This window comes from Marmota flaviventris, chromosome 2, assembly GCF_047511675.1.
Source record: "Marmota flaviventris isolate mMarFla1 chromosome 2, mMarFla1.hap1, whole genome shotgun sequence".
NCBI classification, from domain to species: domain Eukaryota; kingdom Metazoa; phylum Chordata; class Mammalia; order Rodentia; family Sciuridae; genus Marmota; species Marmota flaviventris.
Genome location: NC_092499.1, coordinates 29,788,387 through 29,815,767, shown reverse-complemented (window position 1 = coordinate 29,815,767; position 27,381 = coordinate 29,788,387). Strand labels below are relative to the sequence as shown.

At 37.3% G+C, this 27,381-nt stretch overlaps 1 protein-coding gene across 5 annotated transcripts in view; it reads right to left on the bottom strand.

Moving 5' to 3' along the window:
- Positions 1–486: 486 nt before the first annotated feature.
- Positions 487–27,381, bottom strand: part of Numb (NUMB endocytic adaptor protein) — a 178,292-nt gene continuing 151,397 nt past the window's right edge. For 2 of the 5 annotated variants that reach the window (XM_027931517.2, XM_071607691.1), the window contains exons 5-11: positions 25,638–25,712; positions 22,423–22,563; positions 17,762–17,966; positions 8,360–8,653; positions 6,643–6,792; positions 3,470–3,616; positions 487–2,563 (exon numbers count right to left, since the gene is read on the bottom strand). In XM_027931517.2, the coding sequence (XP_027787318.1) occupies positions 1,848–2,563; positions 3,470–3,616; positions 6,643–6,792; positions 8,360–8,653; positions 17,762–17,966; positions 22,423–22,563; positions 25,638–25,712 (1,728 nt within the window). In that variant the 3' untranslated portion in view covers positions 487–1,847. The remainder of the gene's footprint in view (positions 2,564–3,469; positions 3,617–6,642; positions 6,793–8,359; positions 8,654–17,761; positions 17,967–22,422; positions 22,564–25,637; positions 25,713–27,381) is intronic. The other 3 variants (XM_071607692.1, XM_071607693.1, XM_027931521.2) reach the window with 2 other exon arrangements.

Below are 27,381 nucleotides of genomic sequence, written 5' to 3'. Positions count from 1 at the left end.
TTAATTTATTTGGTCTTGTGTATAGGCTGGGCATTCAAATTTGTGTGTGCGCACTGGGGGTGGGGGCTCTCACATGCTAAGCATGTGCTTTACTACTGAGCTACACCCCAACTCTAGGCATTAGGACTTTAAAAGCTACCCAGGTAATTCTACCATGTAGCCAAAGTCAGGAGGCACTACTCCAGCCCTGGGGTGTGGCTGAGATTCTGCTTTCCAGCCAGCTCCTGGGTGAAGCCTATTGTGCCAGACCACATGCCGAGCAGCAAGAATCTGACTTTAGCCTTTGTTTGATCCTGTCAGCATCTCTTAAGTATGAACGAAAATGTGAATTTTTAGGATATATTAGTCACAATAAAAGATCTGTGGCTACTAAACTAGGAATCTGCAGAAACAGCAAAGTGGAGAGAAAATAACACCGAAGAAAACGAAAAGCAAACTCATTTGCAAACAAATGGAAAATAAAAAAAGTCCTTCATGGACAAAAGCTTCTACCACGAACATTTATTTTGTTAAAGCAGATTATAAATTCTCATCAGTACAAATATATATATATGTATATATATATATAACTTACATTTGATTGTAAGGCCAACGTTCAAAAGTAAAAATGAGATGGGATCTCATGTTGTTACCGGAGGTCAAGTGGCTGCAACTGGCAATGGGATGATCTGCTCACCATAAAGGAGGTGGGGAGGGGGAAGCACATACACAAAGCTAATAAAACCAGAATCCCCATCCCCACAAAACTCATGGGAACAAAATTTAAAGGACAAAACCCACCAAGACCCACATTACAAACCAACACAGAAACCTGTGTTCCCTTCTGTGGATGATTATGTCATTGTCACCTTAGTGTTAAAACAGTAAAGAATTAACATAAGGAAATTTCAACAATATATAAAATACATATTTTCTAAAACATATTTAGATTGATTCCATTAAAATAATGACATTAGAATTTCAACAGAGGTTTAAAACCAGGACAATACTGCTTTCATTTTCTTTAAACTACAATCTAGTGAATGTACTGGTCATAAGCATGATTGTTGATGCGATGTGCTACTTACAATGAACGATAGCGAACAAGCTAGGGATCCTGTCTGCAACTTCCAACCCTTCCTCTTTTTACTTCAATAGGCATCAATGATAAATCAATCTTATGTACAATTTCTTACAACTAACCCTTTTTACTTTTGGCAAGATTACTTACAACTCATACAATTTTTTAATATTGAGAACTATTTAAAATATTCTAAAGGCATAAAAATAAAGATTTTGGCTTTTTTGATATATATTTATAATATTTATTCTGTTACTCAAAATGGAAGCTCAACATTACCCCCAAAATAGAGCTCTGCTGGGCAGTTGCTGATGTGCCCTCCCAGGAATTCTGGCAGCACCCTCTGCCTCTCTTCCCAGCCTGAGCACAGACCACTCTTCTTGATCTTTAAGACAGGTCAGTACTGACTGGGAGGAGGCAGGGGAATGGCCTGAAAAGTAAAGGGAGATTGTTTTGCTTTTATTCCAGTAAATGTGCTTTGAATACAGATTCCTGTTCAGGTACTTCTGCCTTTCTATTGTCAGAGATTGTAAGGGGGCAAGGGAAGAGGGTTTAGAGAGCGCCACATTTTCTTGACTTCTTTAGCTTAGCTGCAAGACAATCTTTGCTAGGAATGGCTTTCTTCACTTCTTTCAAAATCACCCCTCACTGCCTGGACTTGTTCCTTGGGACCTTTGGGATTAGTGAAACGTATACTGATCAGGAATACAAAGTCTCTTTGCTCCTTTGACCTCCACCCCCTGCTTTTACCTAGGTACAGACAAGACACATAAGCCAGAGAGATTGCTTAAAGTTCAATTTCAAATGTCTTCTGTAAGTCACTGGAAAATGGGTTGGTAGGGGAGGGATTAGTACGCTGCTTGGATTTGCTTTCTAATGCAGCCCACTGGGCTTCAAAAGGATCCACTGGGCAGGTGCCTGCAGGAACCTCTGTGTGCTTGTCTCCTGAGGCCAACCTGCCATCGTCTACACCATTGAAAGCTGCAGAACCGTTGAGGTGCTGAGCAGGAGGCTTAAAGAAGGGACTGGTGGTAGCACTGCTTGTCTCATACTGAGGGAATGTCTGTTGCTTGACCAGGCTGGGAGATGGATGGGGATGAGTGGCCTGAGGATGGCCTGCAGTGCCAAACACATTGGCTACCATCTGGGAGGGAGTGATGCCCACCACAGGCACATTAGGGGCTGGATAGGACATCCCGTTGGCCACAGGATAGGACTGGGCAGGGACAAAGGCTGGCTGCAGGGGTGGGACCACACCCACTGGCACAGGCTGAGAGGTGAGGAATGCATTCCCTTGGAAAGGCGGTGCTGGCTGGGAAATGGCAGTGGGTGGAGGAGGCTGGAGAACTGGCTGCAAAGGGGCAGCTGAGACCTGGGGCTGCTGGGCTCGGACACTCTTCGACACTTCTTCTAACCAGCGGTCAGCCTCAGAGGGAGTGCGTCTGTGACCACCATGGAAGAGACCTGGAGATGCAGCACCAGAAGATTGACCCCACTCAGTCCCTGGAATGAGCAAGATGCAGACAAAAGAAGAGTTACTGGCCTCTTTCCTCACATTATAACGTTGGTTATTTGAAGGACCCTAACATGTGGCACAAGTCCCCCAAGTGGGACACTCTGTGGTTCTGGCAGATGGGAGGAAAGTATTACCAGCTGAAGAGATTTTGTGGTAGGACAAAGAGAACCTGTCAGACCATTTGCTGTTAGCCATGTTGAGAAGCTGTTTAGATATAGCTCAAATGCACTGAACCAAGGCAGCTGGCTGGGGTTGGGAACCCCACTTTGCTGTCATGGTTCATCCAAGGTACAGAAACTAGCAGGAGCATGTTCTACAGGGCTTGAGGGATCCTTCTTTGCTCTAATAGGGCAAAAAGAAAATAACCAGTGACTTGGCCATAATTAGTTGGCCCCTGCCTGGTTTCCAGCCATATGTTGTTTTTCTGGTGAAAGATTCTATTTAAGTTTTTTTTTGTTTGTTTTATAGTTTATAGTTTGGTTTTATGCCTAAAACCTCAGTTATAGTTAATGACTATTCATTACAGGAAAACACAAAAAAGAAAAGGAAAATGATGCTTAACGTAGTACTTTTTGTAGGTCTACCATTGCAGGAGGCAGGATCCCCTCTTCTTATAGGCATGTCTGCATATTGCCAAGTCCTATGATAGATTCTCTGGGGACTGGGCTCAGGAATCTATAAAAGCCATACGGGTTGCTCTGCTCTCTATTGCTGTAATCTCTCTTGTTTCTCACCATCACTATTCTTTCTTAATAATGATTTATTTCCACAAGGGAACACACTTTTCCTAAAAGGATTTTTTTCCTTAGATCCCATTAGGTAACTGGCTGACATCAGAACCAGGGTCACTTATCTGATCCCAGAATCCTCACCACCATCTGTGGCCACCTTACCCGGATGAATGGCTGCAATTTCCTTGTTAGCAGCATCAGGGGCATGGGCCCAAGGGTTGGTTTCACGCACAGGCATTGCTACGGGTGCTAGAGCAGTATGGACTGGCTTAGCAGCAAGCACATGGAAGGCTGAGTCAGTGCCATTAGCTATAATGGGAGCAGACAACATCAATGGAGTTAATTCATGCAGGGTGTACGAGGGATCCCATGGAGCTGGGTCAGTCAGGCCAGGGAACAATATTGGTGGGACAGATAAGATGGAATACTTGATGTTGGAATAACCATGCCATCTTGCAGTGGATACACATACCTTTTGGCAAAGAAGGATTAGAGGTTGTAATTAAAATGGTTGTACTGATAAAGTCAACGGTTGTTTTGGGAAAACATATGCATGAGGAGGGGAGAAATTAAGCCTATAAAAACAATTCTGACTAGCTGGGTGCAGTGGTGAATGTCAATATCCCAGTGACTCTGGAGGCTAAGGCAGGAGGATCAAAAAATGGAGACCAGCCTCGACAATTCAGCAAAACTTTGTCTCAAAATAAAAATGGTTGGGGATAGAGATCAGTGGTAGAGTGCTATAGGTTCAATCTCTAGTACCTATCCCCACATATTAAGTTGAATAGAGCTGCTCTTGTGAGCAGCAAAAACCCCCTAATTATTCCAGATAGAACTTTAGCCTTTGGCTTAATAAAGTAGGTAAAAGCACTTCCATTTTTTTTTTTTTACATTTTTCCCAAAGGTCAAATTATGCCAATAACAACTATAATAATGGGTACAATATAGTGATTTCTTATTATGTATTGCGCACCAGACTAAGTATTTTATGTACATCATCTTATTTGATTCTTTCAAAACCCCCGTAAGGATGGTACAGTACTGCTGGGGATAAGTTCCCTGACATTCCACAGATGCCTAAAACGCCAGATAATACCAAATCCTACATATACTGTTTTCTCCTAGACATACATACCTATCATAAAGTTTAGGCATAGTGAGAAATTAATAACAATAGAATATAATAAAAATTATTTGAGCTGGGTACAATGGCTCATGCCTGTAATGCCAGCAGCTCTGGAGGCTGAGGCAGGAGGACTGTAAATTCAAAGTCAGTCTCAGCAACTTAGCAACACCCTGTCTCAAAAAATAAAAAAGGGCTGGGGATGTGGCTCAGTGGTTAAGCACCCTTGGGTTCAATCTGTGTACCCACCCCCACCCAAAAACATTGTTTATTTCTGGAATTTTTCTATTTAATATTTTGAGATAATAGTTGACCAAGGGTAACTGAACCCTTGAAAAGTGGAACCAGGGGCTGGGGTTGTGGCTCAGTGGTAGCGTGCTTGCTTTGCATGCGTGGGGCACTGGGTTCGATCCTCAGCACCACATAAATTAATGAAATAATAAAGTAAAGGTATTGTGTCCATCTACAACTAAAAAAAAATTTAAAAAAGTGGAACCAGGAATAAGGGGCACTACTATTTTATTTCCATGTAACAGATGAGAAATCAAACTTGTCCCCTTTTTATTTGCTTACGAAATTTGTAATTTGCTACAGAATTAATTTTATACATCTCTCTCCTTTTTGAAGATTTCCTCCTAATGTTCACAATATCTCAAAGTGCCTATTATTCTTTCCTCATATCCTTTTATTAAAATCTCTTAATCATATCCTTTTATTAAAATCTCTTAATCCTTCTTTCTTTTACTCCAGATAATTACATATCAGTTTCTATTCCTTATCCCAACTTGCTCTATCATATTTAATATGAAGCAGATAGGCAAGCATCTTCCCCTGCCTTCAACATAAACACTCCCTCTTTAGAACTGGGCAACCATGCTTGTGGTGTTGATATTATTTACCCAGAGCGTGTCTAAAAAAAAAAAAAAATCTCACCTATAGTCTGGGAGCAGGGAAAGGACTATGTCCCATTAGATTCTGTACACCCAGTGCCTTGTAAACATGCAAGATCAGTAGAACATAATGGGTACTATATTCAGAAGATCTGAATTTAAATTCTGGTTGTATGATTTGTGCAATTAACCTCCTGAGCCTCATTTTTCTTATCTGTGATGTCCATCTCAAAGGGCTGTTGAGGGAATTAAATGAGATAATGCATGAGTACTTATCACAATGTGAACTGTGTTAAGTGCTCAATACAAATACATTGTGTCTATTAATAATCATTAGTATTATGTTTGTTAGATGAGATGAAAAGCTAATTGGAGACATGAAAAGTACACGACTATAAAGGTTTATTTTTTAGAGAGAGAGAAAGAAAGAAAGACACTGACTCTGACTCTCAAAGTGAATAGTAGCTTCTTCCCACAGGGTACTATTATCTCCAGGGCAAACTCTCTAAGCTTTCTTTCAAAAGAAATGAGATGTGGGATTATAGAAGCTCAAATTAGAGGTCTTTAATTTAAGTTACATACATTCTTTGTTGACCTCTGAGTCAATTTCGACTATTAATTCAGTATCTCTGAAAAAACATCTTGTAGTCTCTTCAATGTCACAAAGGCAAAATTTAAGCACGTGTTAAAGAATATGACATAGTCAGAAAGCCAAAATAAGTACCTTTTTCTTTATAAGCCTCTGTGACAGGGTAGAGACTAGGTGAGTCCAGGTCTTCTTGACCTTGGCACTACTGACATCTTGGGACGGATAATTCTTTGTTACAGATGCTGTTCTGTGCATTGAGCATATTTGGCAGTATCCCTTGCCTCTACCCAGATGTCAATAAAATTACCCCTTCTCCCTAACTTGTGAAACCCAAAAATGTCCCCACATAATGAATGCCAAATTTTCTCCAAGGAGGCAAAACTGCTCCTGGTTGAGACCACTGCATTAAAAAAGGATAATGCTAAAACCAGTCCCCATGACTACTGCTTCTTGAAAACTGGAATACTCTGACCCTTAACAGTAAAGTAGCAAATAAACCAGTTACAGAAGCTCCTAACAGAAGTGGGTGAAAGGTGGGTACATACATGCACAATGAGGAACACAGACATCTTAGGAAATAGGAAGGGGAACAAAGCACAAACTGTCAATTAGGGGAATTGACAATGGGTCTGACTATCTCCGGGAAAGCTCAGGATGCAACTTATAGTTAGTGAGCAGCTACCAAAATGACTAGTTTTTAAAAGAGCAATTGAGCAGGTCAGATGGCACCAACCTTGGAAGGCAGGAGACTGTGGTGCCACCACTGTCACTGGTTTGGTCATTGGGGCGGAAGAGAAGGGGTCCTCAGAGGGTGTGCTGAAGGCATTGGTGATCTGTGAGCACAGGGAGCTGATGCTCTCTGCCTCCCCTTCTACCTCTGGCACTGCAAAGCAAACAGAAAATGGTTCCAGACAGAAAAATGGGATACTCCTGAAATATGAAAGTATGATACAAGCTAACATTTTATATTTTATCTCTTATTATGGAAGGAAAAGGCTCAATTAACTGAGTGAAGGGCTACAAAAGCACCAAAAAAATTTGGTGACCATCATTTCAGTGGCTTTTCAGATGGGAAGGTGTAGAATGTCAACAGTTCAGGTACTACGGTACATCTTCTTTCCTTGTAAATCCTCAAACTTCTTTATTTCCTCTCATAACACTGTCAGGAATTTGGTATTCTCCTTTTGTGTCAAGAGTTCTGCTAGATGGATCTTTCTGAGAGATGCCTGTAACCTGTTTGCCTTCCAACCAGTGCCCAAGCTTCAAAACTTGAGTCAAGTTTTGAAGCTACTAAGTAATTTTATCAGAAATATGGGGTAGAGTCTAGAGCACCAGTGGTTGCTCAGTGCATTTCTCTGTAATAAACTACAATGTCATCACTTTCACTTTTCTTCAAAACTACTAATACCAAATATATGAATGTGATAACAAGAAAAAGTGAACTGAAGTGGAAGACTCTAGAAACTTGTTCTTAATATTGACTCTACAATACTTTTATATCACTGAGGAAGCTAATTATTTATAAGTGCTAAATTTTTGCTCATCTGTGAGAAGAGAATAATAGTTTTTGTTCCTCACCTGTATACTGAAATGAGATACTTGAAACATCTGGAGTTTCAGTTTTTAAAGGCATTTAAAAAGTTTAAAAGACTGTTGGTGATTATCCAGTCTCCAGCTGTTCTTTAGGCCTAGTTTTATCTGTTAATTTATTTAACTCTGTACTTGTTTTATCAGTGAGAATGCATATTGATACAGACTGCTTTACATATAGCAACAGTTTGCTAGACCACAGAGGGATGTAAAATAGAGCCCAATAAAAGAACTGACCAGATCTAATACTTTAATTCTGGATCATATGGTGAGGCTAGAGCTTAGGAGCTGGCTCCACTGAACAAAGCCCACACAAAGGCCTGTGTGGCAGTTTTGAAAGGTAATGGACAAATGTGAGCAAGCCTACTGTCTCTGAGGAACAAAAGATCTTAGATTCATACAAGAGGCTTGTTTAGAGTTTCCTTCCTATGGAGCCAACCAGTCACAAGGACAAAGAATATACCATTTCTTCTGGTATATCTGCTGGTTGTGCTATTTAACTGTACATGTTTCTAAAGCCTCTTTCATTAATTCTTTCCTGCGTCCCAAGTGGCAGAATAAGAATAGAAATTTGAAACCCTTGATGTCTGGGAACAGGTCGACTGAGAGGTAGTGCATTTACATCAGGACAATTTCTGGCCTTGTGAGCAGAAACCATGGCACTGTCATCTTTGTTGAAGAGAAATTAATGATCCCTCCAAGGATCTGAGTTTTCTCCCATGGAAACAACACAAGATACAACCATCAACCAGATTCAGAGAGAGAGGAATGGTGAGTTTAATGGGATTTGTGTTGCCACTAGAAGTGATGATAATACTTCAGTGCTACAGTGCCCAGTGAGTTAGATGTATGGTACTTACCTGCATTTTTTATGGGGAAATCAGTCTTCCTCTGCATAGTGGAAGGCAACTCATTGATGCGAAGGGATAGTTGGCGTTTAAAGGGTGACATCTTCTGGCTTAGAGCAGGAAATCCTCGGAAAGAGCCTTGGCGAGCAAGCTGTTCAATTGGTGCGTGCCGGCGTGGGATGGCATGAGGATTGTTCATCTCCAGCGAGGCAGTGGCATCCGAAGTGGGAGAAGTGGGAGAGGATGGGGATGAGGCAGTGTTGCCAGGAGCCACTGATGAACCAACAACTGTCTTATCTGTTTCAACTCAAGAAAATTAAGAGAAAGAGGACCTTAACAATGATCTTCAAATATGTTAAGTTTATAGACCTGAGGAACCCAAAAGCCCTCTTTTTCTTTTACTCATCTCCTTCTCAATGTCTCCTAAAAGACAGGTTAGAAGCAAATTCCCTATTTTTCAGACAGATAAAGGTTTTATGTCACATAGCATGCTTACTAAAACACAAACTTTTAATTCTCTTGTAGTGATTATAAGTTAAAATTTGAACAAACCCAGTTTAATAAACTCCTCATTTGAGGTTCTTTAAAGAATGATGGATCATGATTTTCAGTGGTTTTTGGTGGAGGGTGACTTGTGGGGAAGGCAAAGTCAGAAAGTTCTAAATAAATATAAATTTGAGTAGGTGTCAAAAATTCATAAAGCAGTCTTTAGATCATGGATAATATGCATTGGTGGATGCAGAATGAAAGTTTAAAATTGGATTAAACCTGGAAATAAGACTTTTTCCTTTTTTTAAAAAATTGATTTTATTTTTTTCAATACACAACAGCAGAGTGCATTAAAATTCTTATTACACATATAGAGCACAATTTTTCATCTTTGTTTTTTTTTTATTTTTTTTTAATTTTTATTTTTTTTAATTGGTTGTTCAAAACATTACAAAGCTCATGACATATCATCTTCCATACATTTGATTCAAGTGGGTTATGAACTCCCATTTTTTACCCCAAATACAAGTTGCAGAATCACATCGGTTACACATCCACATTTTTACATAATACCATATTAGTGACTGTTGTATTCTGCTACCTTTCCTATCCCCTACTATCCCCCCTCCCCTTCCCTCTCATCTTCCCTCTCTACCCCATCTGCTGTTGTTAAATTCTCTCCCTTGTTTTTTTTTTTCCCCTTTCCCCTCACAAACTCTTATATGTAATTTTGTGTAACAATGAGGGTCTCCTTCCATTTCCATAGTTTCCCTTCTCTCTCCCTTTCTCTCCCCCCACTCGTCTCTGTTTAATGTTAATCTTTTCCTCATGCTCTTCTTCCCTGTTCTGATCTTAGTTGCTCTCTTTATATCAAAGAAGACATTTGGCATTTGTTTTTTTAAGGATTGGCTAGCTTCACTTAGCATAATCTGCTCTAATGCCATCCATTTCCCTGCAAAATCCATGATTTTGTCATTTTTTAGTGCTGCGTAATACTCCATTGTGTATAAATGCCACAGTTTTTTAATCCATTCATCTATTGAAGGGCATCTGGGTTGATTCCAAAGTCTAGCTATTGTGAATTGTGATTTTTCATCTTTGTATGTAAAGTATGTTCATGCCAATTCATGTCTTTATACATATACTTTATTTTTTTTGCATTACAATTCTTATTACACACATATATCACAATTTTTCATATCTGTTTATATATAAAATATGTTGATACCCAATTCGTGTCTTCATACATGTACTTTGGATAATGCACATGTAATGATGTCCATTACTTTCCACCATCCTTGCTAATCCCCTGCCCCTCCCTTTCCTTCCCACTCCTCTTCCCTATCTAGAATTCATCTATTCCTTCCATGCTCCCCCTCACTATGAGTCTGCCTCCTTATATCACAGAAAACATTCAGCATTTATTTTTGGGGGGATTGGCTAACTTCTCTTAGCATTTTCTTCTCCAGTGCCATCCATTTACCTGCAAATGCCATGATTTTATTCTCTTTTATTGCTGAGTAAAATTCCACTGTCTATATATGCCACATTTTTTTTTTTATCCATTCATGCAATGAAGGGCATCTAGGTTGGCCCCACAGTTTAGCTATTGTGAATTGTGCTGTTATAAACATTGGTGTGGCTGGGTCCCTGCAGTATGCTGTTTTTAAGTATTTTGGGTATAATCCAAGGAGAGGGAATGGCTGGGTCAAATGATGGTTCCATTCCTAGATTTCCAAGGAATCTCCATACTGCTTTCCATATTGGCTGCACCAATTTGTAGTCCCACCAGCAATGTATGAGGTACCTTTTCCTCCACATCCTTGCCAACACTTATTATTGTTTGTCTTCATCAGAGCTGCCATTCTGACTGGAGTGAGATGATATCTTAGGGTAATTTTGATTTGCATTTCTCTAATTGCTAGAGATGATGAGCATTTTTTCATATATTTGTTGATTGATTGTATATCCTCTTCTGAGAAGTGTCTGTTCAGGTCCTTGGCCCATTTGTTAATTAGGCTATTTGTTTTTTTGGTGCTTAGCTTTTTAAGTTCTTTATATACCCTAGAGATCAGTGCTCTATCTGATGTGTGGGGGGTAAAAATTTGCTCCCAGGCAAAAAAAAAAAAAAAAAATCTGCTCACTTCATAGATTGTTTCTTTTGCTGAGAAGAAACTTTTTAGTTTGATTCCATCCCATTTATTGACTCTTGGTTTTAATTCTTGTGCTATAGGAGTCTTATTAAGGTAGTTGGGGCCTAATCCCACATGATGAAGATTAGGGCCTACTTTTTCTTCTATTAGACGCAGAGTCTCTGGTTTAATTCTTAGCTCCTTGATCCATTTTGAGATAAGTTTTGTGCATGGTGAGAGATAGATAGGGGTTTAATTTCATTGTGTTGCATAAGGATTTCCAATTTCCCAGTACCGTTTGTTGAAGATGCTATCTTCTTTCTAGTGCATGTTTTTGGCACCATTATCTAATATAAGACAATTGTAATTTTGTGGGTTAGTCTCTGTGTCCTCTATTCTGTACCATTGGACTACCAGTCTGTTTTGGTGCCAATACCATGCTGTTTTTGTTACTATTGCTCTGTAGTATAGTTTAAGGTCTGGTATAGTGATGCCACCTGCTTCACTCTTCCTGCTAAGGATTGCTTTAGCTATTCTGGGTCTCTTATTTTTTCAGATGAATTTCATGATTGCTTTTTCTATTTCTATGAGGAATGTCATTGGGATTTTGATCGGAATTGCATTAAATCTGTATAGTGCTTTTGGTAGTATGGTCATTTTTATAATATGAATTCTGCCTATCCAACAGCAAGTTAGAGCTTCCCATCTTCTAAGGTATTTTTTGATTTCTCTCTTTAGGGTTCTGTAGTTTTAATTGTACAGATCTTTCACTTCTTTAATTAAGTTGATTCCCAAGTATCTTATTTTTTTCGAGGTTACTGTGAATGGGGTAGTTTTCCTCATTTCCTTCTCAGAGCATTTGTCATTGATGTATATGTCTTTGATTTATGGGTATTGATTTTATATCCTGCCACTTCGCTGAATTCATTTACTAGTCCTAGAAGTTTTCTGGTGGAGATTGTTGGGTCTTCTAGGTACAGAGTCATATCGTCAGCAAATAGTGCTAATTTAAGTTCTTCTTTTCCTATTCATATCCCTTTAATTTCTTTCACCTGTCTAATTGCTTTGGCCAGTGTTTCAAGAACTATGTTGAATAGAAGTGGTGAAAGAAGGCATCCCTGTATTGTTCCAGTTTTTAGAGGGAATGCCTTCAATTTTTCTCCATTTAGAATGATGTTGGCCTGAGGCTTAGCGTAGATAGCCTTTATGGTGTTGAGATGTTTCTATTATCCCAGTTTTTCTAGTGTTTTGAACATAAAGGGGTGCTGTATTTTATCAAATGCTTTCTCTGCATCTATTGAGATGATCATATGATTCTTATCTTTAAGTCTATCGATGTGATGAATTACATTTATTGATTTCCGTATGTTGAACCAACCTTGCATTCCTGGAATGAATCCCACTTGATCATGGTACATAATCTTTTTCATATGTTTTTGTATTCAATTTGCCAGAATTTTATTGAGAATTTTTGCATCTATGTTCATTAGAGATATTGGTCTAAAGTTTTCTTTCTTTGATGTGTCTTTGCCTGGTTTGGGGATCAGGGTGATATTGGTCTCATAGAATGAGTTTGGAAGTACTGCCTCTTTTTCTATTTCCTTAAATAAATTGAAGGGTATTGGTACTGGTTCTTCTTTAAAGGTCTTGTAGAACTTGGCTGTGTATCCACCCCAGTCCTGGGCTTTTCTTGGTTGGTAAGCTTCTGATGGTGTCTTCTATTTCCTCACTTGATATTGGTTTGAACTGTGTATATCTTCTTCATTCAATCTGGGCAAATCATATTACTTAAGAAATCTGTGATGCCTTAATGTCTTCTATTTTATTGGAGTATAAGACTTCAAGATAATTTCTAATTATCTTCTGTATTTCTGTAGTGTCTGTTGTGATATTACCTTTTTCATCAGGTATGCTGGTAATTTGTGTTCTCTCCTTCTCTTCATTAGCATGGCTAAGGGTCTGTCAATTTTATTTATTTTTTCAAAGAACCAACCTTTTGTTTTGTCATTTTTTTCAATTGTTTCTTTTGTATCAATTTCATCTCTAATTTTAATTATTTCTTGCCTTCTACTGCTTTTGCTGTTGATTTGTTCTTCTTTTTCTAGGACTTTGAGATGTAATGTAAGGTTATTTATTTGCTGACTTTCTCTTCTTTTAAGGAATGAACTCCATGCAATGAACTTTCCTCTTAGTACTGTCCCAGAGATTTCAATATGTTGTATCTATGTTCTCATTTACCTCTAAGAATTTTTTAATCTCTTCCTTGATGTCTTCTGCAACCCATTGTTCATTCAGTAGCATATTGCTTAGTCTCCAGGTGATGGAGAAATCTTTATTTTTATTTTGTTGCTGGTTTCCAATTCCATTCCATTATGATCTGATAAAATACATGGTAGTATCTGTACTTTTTTGTATTTGCTAAGAGTTGCTTTGTGGCATAGTATATGGTCTATTGCTGCGCCCCTCCCCTGACTCATGCAAAGGCAAGGCCCTACTGAGGTGGATGGCGCAAGGCGTCCATCCTCTGGAGGAGCGCAGCATGTTTCTGGGAATGGGCTGGTTTGTTTTCGTATTCCTGTTAATAAGTATAGTTGCGACTTCTCATATGACCATTAAGTATGAAGGAAAAAACATGACTTTCCCAATTAATGCAACTACTTATAAAGAATAAATCTGGGCTGGGGATGTGGTTCAAGTGGTAGCATGCTCACCTGGCATGCATGCGGCCTGGGTTCGATCCTCAGCACCACATACAAACAAAGATGTTGTGTCCGCCGATAACTAAAAAATAAATATTAAAATTCTCTCTCTCTCTCTCTTAAAAAAAAAAAAAAGAATAAATCTGTTTGCTCTAAATGCAATGATTCAGCTGTGGAACGTAAATTGTTAATGTTTAATGAGAAACCCCCTGTAGGAAAAACAGTCAAGGAAGTTTTTGAGAAATTAAATTAAAATCTAGAGCTGAAAAATTAATATTAAGAAGACAGATTAGTGCTTGGTACTGGGCAACTTGTTCTTGTTCCTGAGCACAATGGTTTGATGCTCTTACTCTTGTTTGATTAAAATTAGTAGCCTCTTTTTTCAAGTTAACCACTTGCCATAACCGCGGCGCCAGTTCTAGTCAGTAAGTCAAGAAAGAATAGTCAAGGTATAGGCCAATAGTCTGGGACATTTCTAACTATTATTAAAAGCTAACTAAGTGGAAACAGCTCAAAGCAAAACGCGAACTGAAAGTAAAAATGCCTGCTTATGCATAAGCCAAGATACATTCTTCTTATCTAATTGTAGCTACGTAAAATTTTGTTTCTTTGAATAATGATTCCTGTTTTGTAACCACAAAATACTGTGAGCCTGCCAAAATGAAAAGTATATATGATTAACTTCACAAGTAAAGGATAAGATTCAACATCTTCACTCTTGTGTCTGTGTTGTTTCTCCGCCACCTTTTGCCGACTCCTCACCATCTGTTCATCTTCTGAGACCCCCTGCCAGAGCTGGATTCCGACAGTCTATTTTAAAGAAGGATCCATGTGCTGCTGAGAAGAAAGTGTATCTGCTTGATGCAGGTTGAAATATTCTATACATATCAGTTAAGTCTAAGTTATTGATTGTATTATTGAGTTCTATAGTTTCTTTATTCAACTTTTGTTTGGAAGATCTATCCAGTGGTGAGAGAGGGGTTGTTGCAGTCACCCAAGATTATTGTGTTGTGGTCAATTTGACTCTTGAACTTGAGAAGAGTTTGTTTGATGAACATAGCTGCACCATTGTTTGGGGCATATATGATTGTTATGTCTTGTTGGTGCATGGTTCCCTTGAGCAGTATGTAGTGGCCTTCTTCATCCCTTTTGATTAACCTTGGCTTGAAGTCTACTTTATTTGATAGGAGGATGGAAAGCCCTGCTTGCTTCTGCAGTCCTTGTGAGTGGTATGATTTTTCCCAACCCTTCACCTTCAGTCTGTGTATGTCTTTTCCTATCAGATGAGTCTCCTGGAGGCAGCATATTGTTGTAGTTTTTTTTTTTTTTTAAATCCAATCTGCTAGCCTATGTCTTTTGATTGGTAAGTTTAAGCCATAAACATTCAGGGTTATTATTGAGACATGGTTTGTATTTCCAGCCATATTTGTTTATTTTTGTTATTTAACTTGACTTGGTTTTCCTCTTTGATTAGTTTTCCTTTAGTGTACTACCTCCCTCTGCTGATTTTCATTGTTGTATTTCATTTCCTCTTCATGGATTATTTTGCCAAGAATGTTTTGTAGTGCCGGTTTTCTAGCTAAAAATTCTTTTAACTTTTGTTTATCGTGGAAGGTTTTTATTTCATTTTCAAATCTAAAGCTTAATTTTGCTGGATACAAGATTTTTGGTTGGCACCCATTTTCTTTCAGACTTTGATATATGTTCCAGGATCTTCTAGCTTTTAGGGTCTGTGATGAAAAATCTGCCATTATTCTAATTGATTTTCCCCTATATGTAATCTGATTCCTTTCTCTCGTGGCTTTTAAAATTCTCTCCTTATTCTGTATGTTGGGTGCTTTTATTATAATGTCCCTTGGTGTGGATCTGTTGTGATCTTGTACATTGGGCATTCTATAGGCTTCTTGAACTTGGATTTCTAATTCATTCTTCATGTTTGGAAAGTTTTCTGATATTATTTCATTGGATAGATTGTTCATTCCTTTGGTTTGGAAGTCTATGCCTTCCTCTATCCCAATAACTTTTAAATTTGGTCTTTTTATGCAATCCCATATTTCTTCAATGTTCTGCTTGTGGTTTCTTACCATTTTCGCTGTGTGATCTATGTTCTTTTCAAGATGATATATTTTATCTTCATTCTCTGATGTCCTATCTTCCAAGTGGTCTACTTTGTTGGTGATGCTTTCATTTGAGCTTGTAATTTGGCTTATTATTTCTTTCATTTCAAGGATTTCTTTCTTTTATTTTTTTGGAATCTTTATCTCCCTGTTGAGGTGATCTTTCGCGTCTTGGATTTGTTTATGTAGCTCATTGTTGAAATGATCTTTCACTGCTTGTATTTGCTCTCTTATGTCTTGAGTTCACAGAACATTTTAACCATGTATATCCTGAAATCTTTCTCTGTATTTTTTTCTGCTCTAGCTGCCAATGATTCTAATGATGTATTATCTTGATTTGTTTGTGGTACTTTCTTCCCATATCTTTTCATGTTGCTCCTGTCTGTTCCTTTCCAGCTCTGTGGGTCTGGTGTGTTGTTGTTTTTACCCTATAGATTTGTAGTGCTCTTATAGGGTTCCAAGATCTTTCTCTTGTGCGGAAGGACAATGTTAACAAATCCCAATATCAACAATACATCACCTATGAACAATTTGTTGTTATTCAGACATTTACAGGTTAGTTTCAATGTCCAGAAATGTTTGATTCAATTATTATTTAAAATATAACCAGTAGTTCTGTAAAAAGGTTTACAGTTTCTGGTGGTGGACAATGAACTGGGGGTCTGGCATAGGACGATATGCTGAGGAGGAAAGATGTGAGGGTATAGAGTTAATATTATTTTAGGAAAGGTGAAAGAGAAATCTAATGAAGAGGGTTAGTAGCAGGGGAATAGACAGGAAGTAATTTAGGGTAGACAAGTATGTGGGAAGCCAGTAGAGTACATAAAACAAACACACATATGTATTTAGAAAAATACAGGATGTAAAAGTAAAATTTGGAGGGTGAAAGAAGAAGAAAAAAAAAGAAGAAGAAAGAAAAAAAGGAGAGAAAAGGAAAAAAAGGGCTTATATAACTCCTCTATATTATATTATTGAGGTGACTCAGTCCTCAAAGTCCTGAAATAAGACTTTTTCCATGTGAGTACCAGTTCAATCCCATTCTGATTATGTCAAGTCTTTACCCAACCTTCATGATTCTTTGTAGACTTTAGAACTCAATCTCTGTCAACTGCTGTGTATAGCAATATTGCTTGGTGACATTAACCCATCAGGTCCTAAGTTTTCAATTCTGTGAATATTAACAAAATCAACACAGGTGCATTAAAGTAGGTTGGAAATCACAACCTAGAGCTTACATATATAATAATAATTATGTTCTTCTCTAATTATGTAAAATAAAATTATGTATTTAAATTTTAAATGGTATGCTACATCTTGGGAAAATGGGACAAAATGGGTTAAATAATATGGTTTCAGGGTTGGTGTTGTAGCTGTGGTAGAATGCTTGCCTAGCATATGTGAGGCTCTGGGCTTGATCCCCACACTGAAAAAACAAAACAAATCCAAAAACTTTCAGTCTGAAAATCACTAAAACATACTAAATCATAATATTTAGAAATAAATTTCTAGTAATGATACATGATTTGTTTTGTTTTTGAGAGGGGGTCTCATTCTGTTGCCCAGGCTAGTCGTGAATTCTTGGGTTCACATGATCCTCCTGCCTCAGTCTCCTGAGTAGCTGGAACTATAGGCATGTGTTACCACGCCTGGCCAATATGTTTTTTATTCTTTGGTATCCTAGTACAAATGCTTACAAGAAGTCACTATCAGCCTGTTGTGCTAGCATGTTCCTGCAGTCCTTGCTATTCAGGAAGCTGAGATAGGAGTTCAAGGCCAGCATGGGTAACATAATAAGACTCTCCCAGCCCCACCCTCAAATCACTATCATTAATTTTTTATTCTTTTTATATATGTATATACCCTCATTCCCAAGAGTTCTCTTTGAGTATGAGAAAACATATTCTTGCTAGCTTCAAATAATTAGCCTGTTGGGGAAAACTACATTAAATGAACACATTGTAGTAGAACAGACTGTACCTTTCTTGGCATCTTGTATTTGTTTCATGATCTCCTCTCTTTCTGCTTGTTCGGTGGCAGTTGTGACACGGAATGATCCTTCTCTTGTAAAGGTAGTTCGACTAGCGTCAAAAGTAGCAGTCACTCCACACTCCTTCTCCCGCTTCTGCTTACGCTCTAAACAGGCTGCGAAAGCACAGCCTACTGCATGGCTCAATCTTTCTCCCTGGAGAGAGCAAAAGGTTCTTTAAGCTTTTTTAGAGTTACAGTACCAACAATGACATACAAGTATATGGTTTTTTTTTTTTTTTTTTTTTTGTACCAGGGATCGAACTCAGGGGCATTCGACCACTGAGTCACATCCCAGCCCTATTTGGTATTTTATTTAGAGACTGGGTCTCACTGAGTTGTTTAGCACCTCTTTGTTGCTGAGGCTGGCTTTGAACTCGTGATCCTCCTCCTGCCTCAGCCTCCTGAGCTGCTGGGATTACAGGCATGCGCCACAGCGCCTAGCTATAAATATGTTTTTACATAAGACAAAATGTTGCAAACTGCAGCTTCAAATTAAGTTGTAATATATTATAGGCCAAATTAATTTAAGTGAGTAAATTATCTTAATGTGTATGATACTTCAATTACATTAACTCTTACAGGTCTTAGGCAAAGTGAACATCAATAACCTGTGGTTTTGTGGACAGCTGGAGAGCTTCTGAGCACTGAGGCTCTCTTTGTTATGTCAGCTCTGGCCACCAGCGTTAGGACACACTGCTCAAGGTTCTAAACCTTAACATGTAAACCTCCAGCTGCCCATTAGGGAATAGTGGGAATATTTAGTAGACATTTCTAAAAAAACCACTGGAAAGGCTGGGTACACTCAGGAGTTTAAATACATTGTTAACACATTTAGGGGGAAAAAAGGGTGCAAACTTAAAATTTCTGATACATAAAACTCCTGATTAAAAGTGAATCAAACGAGGCTTGGGCTGTAGCTCAGTGGCAGAGCACTTGTCTAGCATGTATGAGGTACTGGGTTCGATTCTTAGCACCACATAAAAATGAAACAAATAAAACAAAAGTATGCTGCCCAACTATATATAAAAAAAAAAGGAATCAAACAAAAGGAAAGCTTAATTTCCTCTTCCTTTTCTGAATGCCCCCATTTCTGGCCTTTGGTGCTTTTAGACTTTTCTCATGCCTACCTTATCTTCTTTAAGCTCTCACCCTCAACTCTATCTCCCAGCCACACACAGTCCAAAGTGAAAGCACATTTGCATCCATATACTCTACTGATAAGGAAATAAGTTTTATTTAATTTATCAAAGGGAGCTTATATAAACTAATTTCTTTTTAAAAAATATTTATTTTTAGTTGTAACTGGACACAATATCTTTACTTTATTTATTTATTTTTATGTGGTGCTGAGGCTCGGACCCAGGGCCTCGCACATGCTAGGCAAGCGCTCAACCACTGAGTCTCAACCCCAACCTCATATAAACTAATTTCTTTATAGATACACTTGATTACTCAACAGTCAATTTAACAAATTCAATGGATTATTTTTACCAAAGTCATCTGTATTTTAAACCATATTCCTAATTGTAGAATAAAAAGATTAGAGATGGTATAGTAATTGTTGGCATCATTTGGGAATAAGGAGGCTTTTGTGGTGTTCTTAAAAGATACCATGAAGGCAGCTGCTCTTACAGATGGTGGTGAACAAGTTATTTCATTGGATTTTACATGCCAACATCAGGTATCATAAGAAGATAATGTTTAAAAATGATTTTCGTCTCTAATATTTTATGTGACAGTACCTTTTGGCTGTTTTTATATTAAAAGACTGAAACATTATGAATTCACATGAGTTCCTATCTAACTTTCTAAGAAGATGATATAAGGCTAGGATATGAAAGCATAAAATGGGTGTAGGGGATAATGAATGATTCGTAGAACCTGTTTGGTTTTGAGCACAGCTCTATTGTAAGGACAAAGCTACAGCCCAAGCAAGTTTGTCATTTATCCTAGGTCAGAGAAAAAGTTCTTGTTCTTTTTCTTTTGGAAGTAATGGGGATTGAACCCAGGATCTTGTACAGGTTAGGCAAGTATTCTGCCACTGAGCCACATCCTCAGCCCACAAGTTCTTTTGAAAATTATTTGGTGTTTCATTATGTATATGATCTTTAAGAAACCTTTATCACCAAGTAGTTCTAATAATTTCATTCTGTGCAGCTACAAATAAGCACAAGTTTTAGAGGACTGCTATTTCTTCCCACATAAGCACTTTCTCCATGAAGGCAATTTTGTTTTACTTTTCAACTACATAAAATGACATCTAATAATGTCCATAGCTCAGCCAAAAAAGGTTAGATATTACCTATTAACAATCAATCAATAAAATTATGAGAACTCTAAGAGTATATACCCTTTCTGCTGAAAAATAGTAATCATAACAATGATAGTAGTAATAATAACTACAATTTTATTTATTGAGCTTTACTATGTTCTAGTAAGGCAAAAGTTCTTAAAGTGAACCTCCATTCCCCATTAACAGCATCATTTGGGAACTGATAATACACATTCTTAAGTGAATGAAAAATTCTGAGTGGGTCCTAGTCTCCAGGTGATTCTGGTATAGCTGAACCACTGGCCTAGGAGAGCCAAACAGCTTGACAATAAAACAGTTTTAATAATAATAAATCATGATTTTAGGAAACTCTTGAACTCTGGATTTCATGAATATAGTGATGGCAAAATATATATTTTTATTAATACCTTTTTAGTTATTGATGGGCCTTTATTTTATTTATTTATATATGGTGCTGAGAATCGAACCCAGTGCCTCACACATGCTAGGCAAGCGCTCTACCACTGAGTAACCCCAACCTAAAATATATAGTTTTTGTGGCTTTCTTAGAGCCTGAGAGAAAGGAAGAAAAGTAGTTCTTTCAATTTATTTCTCAAAACACCTCAGCTTTGATGATATTAGCTAAGATTTTCAAACAGTTATTGTTGGCCAGAATCTACATTAAGGGTGCTTATAATTACCTAATTTAGTTTCTACAACAGTTATTTCCATTTATAGAAGTGAATACTAAGTCTTAGAGAATGTTAAGTAACTTGCCTCACAGAAAGCAGGAATCAGAACCAGGACTGGACCCCAGATCTGACTCAGGGTTTATACCATTGTCTTCAAGATCTTTAAAAAATTTTTTGCCAGTTTTAAAGCTAGAAGCACCACTTTGCTTCCAAATTAAACTTTGGCAAGAGCTTTGCTGAGTTGTAGCCTTCACAAATACCTTATTCTGTCTGAACTTTTAAAAATCCAGAAAGTACATACTTAATGCTAAATGTTGTTAAGATCATCATCATCTAAAAGACTTATCTTTTATGTCAGAATTTTGGGTAACATAAATAAAGGAGAAATTATTCTCTATTTTAAACACAAATATAAGTTTCTGGCTGGGGATATAGCTCAATGGTGAAGCATTAACCTAATATGTGCAAGGCCCTGGGTTTGATTCAGCACCACACATGAAGTCTGCCATGCAATAATTTCTTATCTTTTTTTCCTTTGGTACCAGGGATTGAACCCAGGGGTACTTAACCACTGAGTCACATCTCCAGTCCTTAAAAATATTTTTTTATTTACAGGGACTGGGGTTATGGCTCAACAATAGAGCGCTCGCCTTGCATGTGCAAGGCCCTGAGTTCGATCCTCAGCAGCATATAAATAGTTAAAAAAAATTTTTTTTTATTTAGAGACGGGGTCTTGCTGAGTTGCTTAGGGCCTCATTAAGTGGCTGAAGCTGGCTTTGAACTTATGATTCTCCTGCCTCATCTTCCCAAGCTGCTGGGATTACAGGCATGTACCACCAAGTCTGGCTATAATTTCTTAATATCTAGCATAGTTTATTCTATCATGATTTAGTATCTCTCTCTTTTTTTTTTTTTTTTTGTGGTACTGGGGTTGAACCCAGGATCTCATGTACTCTACCACAGAGCCCTCTATTGTTTTTAATTTTAACTGAAAATATATTCCAATTCAGTTCTTTTATTTGTAGAAGCCTCTTTACTACTAAATTAATCCTGAAAATACTTCCAATAATAAAAACTCCAACTAAAGTTTAGAAACCACCATCACCATAGCAATTCTTAAATTTTTTCCCTTCCTTTTTTTGTGGTGCTAGGGATTAAACCCAGAGCCTCACATATGCTAAGCAGGTGCTCTATGGCTGAGCTACACAGCCCACAAAGACAGTTCTACTTTATTTATTTATTTTTTGCAGTATTAGGGATTGAGTCCAGAGTGTTCTATTGCTGAGCCAGATCTACAGTGTTGTATTTATTTTTTTGAGCCACGGTTGAAGTTGAAGAATTTTTCCTTATACTTGCCATTTTCCTATCTCAGTCTCCCAAATCACTGGGATTGCAGGTATACTCAGTTTCTTTCCTTTAATGACTGGATCTCAGCCAATCGTTTTGCTTTATGCATTGCAATGCACAGGATAACATCAAGAATGTGAACTATTTGAATAAAAGGAGTAAAATCTTAAAAAGTGCTTCCAAGAGCAGCCTAAGCATCATGTAATTATTAAAACTATAGTGGAAACTGCTTGATTGATTCAACCTGGAAGGAGCTCAGCTGAGAATACCCATGATGGAATATACATTGTTGGATTTACCGTGTCCTTGACAGCCATGAAGCAGTGACAGATCCAGCGCCGAGTGGTGCCATCACGACATATATAAGAGAAGGCTCTATCAAAATTCCTATCTGGTGCACAGAAAGAAACTTTCTCTATTGTCTGGTCAACTATAAGGTCCTAGAAAACGGGAAGCACAAAGAAAGAGGATTTATGAAGTTAATCTCAGAATAAACACAGGAGGTTCATTTTACAATACAGAATCCCTACATTAGATGCAACTAGGCGACAAAATAGTGAGTTGAAAACCAAGAATTTGACTTAAGAGACATTGCTTTGTCCAGATGGCTCTCTCGCTTCATCTACTTTTTTTTTTTTTTTCTTTTGATGGCACTGGGGATTGAACACAGACTTCACACATGCTTGGCTAGTGTTCTATCACTGAGCTGCATTCCTAGCCCTTTTAAAAATTTTATCTTAAGACACAGTCTTACTAAGTTACCCAGGCTGGACTCAAATTTTTGATCCTCCCACCTTAGCCTCCTGAATCGCTGAGTTTTTAGGTTTATATCACTGCACCCTGTTTCATCTCCATGTTCTAAAATATATTTTGGTTGGTTATAGTTTTAGATCTCTTTCATAGGAGATGTATGTTCAATTTGATAATATATATATGCAAATCAATATGTTTAATCCTTTTGGTTTACTTGCAATATAAGCTAAAATATATGATAATCATGCTCCTACTATCGTTTTTACACAAATTAGTTTTTTAATATATACTGCTCCATACTTTGCTTTTTTCAATTAAGAATATGCCCCACACGTTAATTTTTTTAGTCAGGTACTGTATTTTGCATATGTATAGCTTCCATTTGGTTCTAAATCACAGTTTGTTTCTCTGCTGGGATTTCTAGTTACTCATTCAAGATCAGCATATTTCCTTTACATCAGTGAGTTATCATACCTACTTCAAAATTCTTGTCGTCTCCAGGTTCAGTTTTTATTGCTTTCTGTAACAAGTCATACTTTCCTGTTCTTTGTATGCTAAGTTATTTTACACTGCATTGTAGACTTTGTGGATATTATTTATAGACAGTCTAGATTCTATTACATTCCTTGCAAGTGTGGTGTTTTTGGTTTTAGCAGGTAGTTAACTAGATTACACTCAAATGGCCAACTCCATCTTTTGGACAGCAGCTCAAATATCAGTTTTTATATTGTTAGCTGGGCTATTTAGAGTCTGCCTCACACCTGCATGGTTAAGAGATTAGAATTTAGGCCACCTCCTCTTTGGCTTTCTCATAGCCAGGATACCCCTTTCACTTTCTGGTGGCTGCTGTTGCTTCAATTTCTGTCTTCTGTTTTTTTTTTTTTTTGACCAGAATGACTAAGAGTTTTGGATATTCTGTATGATATATAAACTAGGGTCTATAACAAAGAGTAGAAACTATGAAATGGGAAATGACCTAGTGCCATTTCCTTCTTCCAAGTGTCAACTTCTTTCCAGAATCTGCCTGCTTTGGGTTATTCTCTAGTGCTTTCAGAAAACTGGGTTGTTTTGTTCAGAGTTTACTGTTGTTTTCAGGAGGATCAGTCCAATAGGAGCATTTGTGCAACCTTGCTGTAAGTGAAACATATTGAGGATACTTTCAAAAAAAATTTTTCCTCTTAGTAATATAAATTTCATTTCCATCCATGATTCAATTTTATTTATCCCTTTTTCTAAGAAACTATCCAGTATTTAACTATACTCTTAAGTAGGTACATTTTAGTAGAACCAAGATAGACATGGGTGGGAAGACGGATAGCAAGGCAAATTGATAGTTTCTTGCTCAAAGGTTAGGGACCTCAAATTTTGGCTTCTGTACCATGGAAAATTTGTATAGATCATGGTGTGACCTTGTCATACTCAACCCAAAAGTGTATTAACCCCTGCTCATGGCAAAATATAAAGGTGGAAGATGGATTCAAAAGTGACAAGCCACCAATTACTACCACCAATCTGTTAAAAAACTAAATTAATGAATGGAAGTGCTGAAAACAGCCCACTAGGGGGCAGCATCACTTTCCAACTACAGTATAAAACAAATACCCAGACTTAAAAGCAGAATAGGGTTCATCCAAAACACTAATGAAAATAATACACATTCTTAAAACCAAATTGACTAACATAATCATTGTTTCCAAAAGTAATGCACTGAAATTTAAGACCACTGCTTCTCTGAAATTAAAGAGAGTCTTACATGTAAAGTAAACTAACTAAAATGCAGCAACTCCAAATTTATCAGGCAAATTTCCTATCAAAACTGCTTTTTATCTGACAGATGTTCTTCCTTCCAGTGAAATTTGATTTTTTAAAAAAATTGTCATATTATTAAACTTTTTTATTACCTTACATCTTTTAGGAATTTTTTTTTTTTTTTTTAACATTTTTAGTTGGAGTTGGACACAGTACCTTTGTTTATTTATTTTTTTGTATGTGGTGCTGAGGATCGAACCCAGTGTCTCACACATGCTAGGCAAGTGCTCTACTACTAAGCTACAATCCCAGCCCCAGGAAATCTTAATTAATGATTAAATGCATTTATGTAATACTATATATGATTTCTTGATGCAGAGTCAATGTGTCTGTTCTTAGTCATTTAGGATCACTTTCTCTCAAATACAAAATGCTACCTAGGATTTGAGTTATTGTTTGAATCCTAAGTAAATGTTAACCAAAGAGCCATTCTCTAGGCTTAAAATGTTCATTTATGTTGCATTCCAGTTAAATAGCAGGTTAATTATAAGTGATAGTTTACCTATCACTTTCTAAAAGCAGTGTTTTCTTAAGGAACAAGAAGAAATTTCAGATGTAGCCTGTTATATTTAATTTTTTTTTTTTTTTTTTTACTTATGGTAAAAGGTGCCCCATCTTTAGCATCTTTTATATTCGTGGGGGGTGAAACATTTTTAAATATGTAAGGAAAAAACCAGAACTCAGATCTTAACATTAAATGCTAGTGCTTAGTACATTAAACATGCTATGTCATGTAGAACAAAATGTTGAGAGAATTCCATTTTTCATAAGGTAAATATGTAATTAAATTGGTTTCCTAACATTAAGCAGTCTCTCAAAATACTGTACTTTGAACAAGGTGGAAGGATATACAGTGATTATAACAGCTTAATGGCATCATATTTGATCATTAGGGATAAAAAATGATCAAATATGATATGAGCAGTTATATTTAAGCTTACAAAAATCTTACCTTAGTTTTTTCATCCACAACTCTGAGTCCATCTGCTGATACCCACAGGACTGCCTTCACTGCTTTCTTTCCAGTCTTTTAAGAGAAACCAAAAAAGGAAGGGAAGGGGAGACACACACATATATAATATTAAAAAATAGTCATCTTCCACAGAAAATACTGACTTCTGCCTTCCAAAAGTGACAAGTACAGACGAAGTCCAAGTTCAGGAGGGGTACCCAAAGCCAGATACTCAAACCAAACTGCAGAAACATTCAGGAAAAAACAAGCCAAAGCCATTATTTTAGAAACACAATGCGAAACAATAAGAAAAACTTAAGTAAGGGGGGAAGGGACAGATGGAATCAAAACTAAGATATCACATTCCATAAAGGGCAAAGAATTTATAACTAGATTCTTCACCCATTTAAAAAATCAACCAAGAAAACCAAGAGTCAGATAAATATTAAGTACATAAGGAGTTACACCACAAGTAGCTTCTACAAATATACACAGAGTAGAAAGTAAAAGGTAAGTCTAAATGCTGATCCTTCCACTATCCTCTGACCCCCAATGTGAATAGCAGGACCCTTGGTTACCTGAAATTTTCATATTAAAAATGGCAAGAAGTCTTTATTATTCTATTAACCATCCTTAAAAAAACACTATTTCTCCTCTCAAGTTTAACACAAAACTTTAGTTTTTAATTTGACATTAAATGTATGGAGACATTTGGAAATATAGGATGATCTAAAAACTGAGTAAACAAACTTCTTATAATATGAATTTTCTTTTTACTGGCTGAGAAAAGACTTTTTATTGATACACAAGAATCACATGAGAACAAACTGATATTTAATTACTCCAATGATGGAATGCAATAGTAATTTAACAATGTCCTTTCTTCTTAACTGCTCCAAGGATACACGCAAATAAAACAAAACAAAGGTCAAAAACAGGTATTACATTATAATAGAAATACAGATTAAAAAGGAGGCTGGTACTAAATTTGGAGCAGCAGCCTCTAGATGAGATGAGAGAATACCCCAAATACCATTCTCCTCTACATGTGCCTAAGGCTAGGAATCCTTGATATGGGAGGTCTAATCTTATTTAAATGAACTGTTTTGGTCCACTCCAGAGGTTCATCATGTCCATCATCATCACACATTTGATGAATGCCTATATTTTGTTAGCAAGTGGAAATACTTGAAAAGCTCATAGTCCAATGAAAGGCGATATTCAGATAAACAAAAATATAGAAATAAGTGCTAGAGTAGAACTGAAAACAAGGTCCAATATGCCAGCCATCAGGCACAATCAAATTTATTTGTGGAACTGGAACAGCCTATACCAAAATCATCAACCTAGGTTCTGAACAATTTTTCTTAAAGCCCTAGTATGGGAGTAGGGATGTAGAGAAGTAACAGTGGTACTGGACCTGCAAGGGGGAAGAAACAACAGTAAAGACCTGAAAGCAATCAACATACAAATCTGGGCTCTGTAAACATTTCAATACTCCATGAAACTAGGTTGGGTGAGTGAGGAATAATGGGAGAAAAGAGGTAGGAAAGGCCTTGTCATGGAGGGCCTTGTATGCCTGCTAAGGATTTTTTGTAGGCAATTAGAAGCTACTGAAGCAAGTGAAACACAATAAAACAGATCTGCACCTTTAAAACATAACTTTGGCAGCAGTGTGCAGGTTGGAAAGAGGGAAGCAGGATGTCTAAAAGGTTGGATGTGTGACAAAATGAGGATCCAGCTG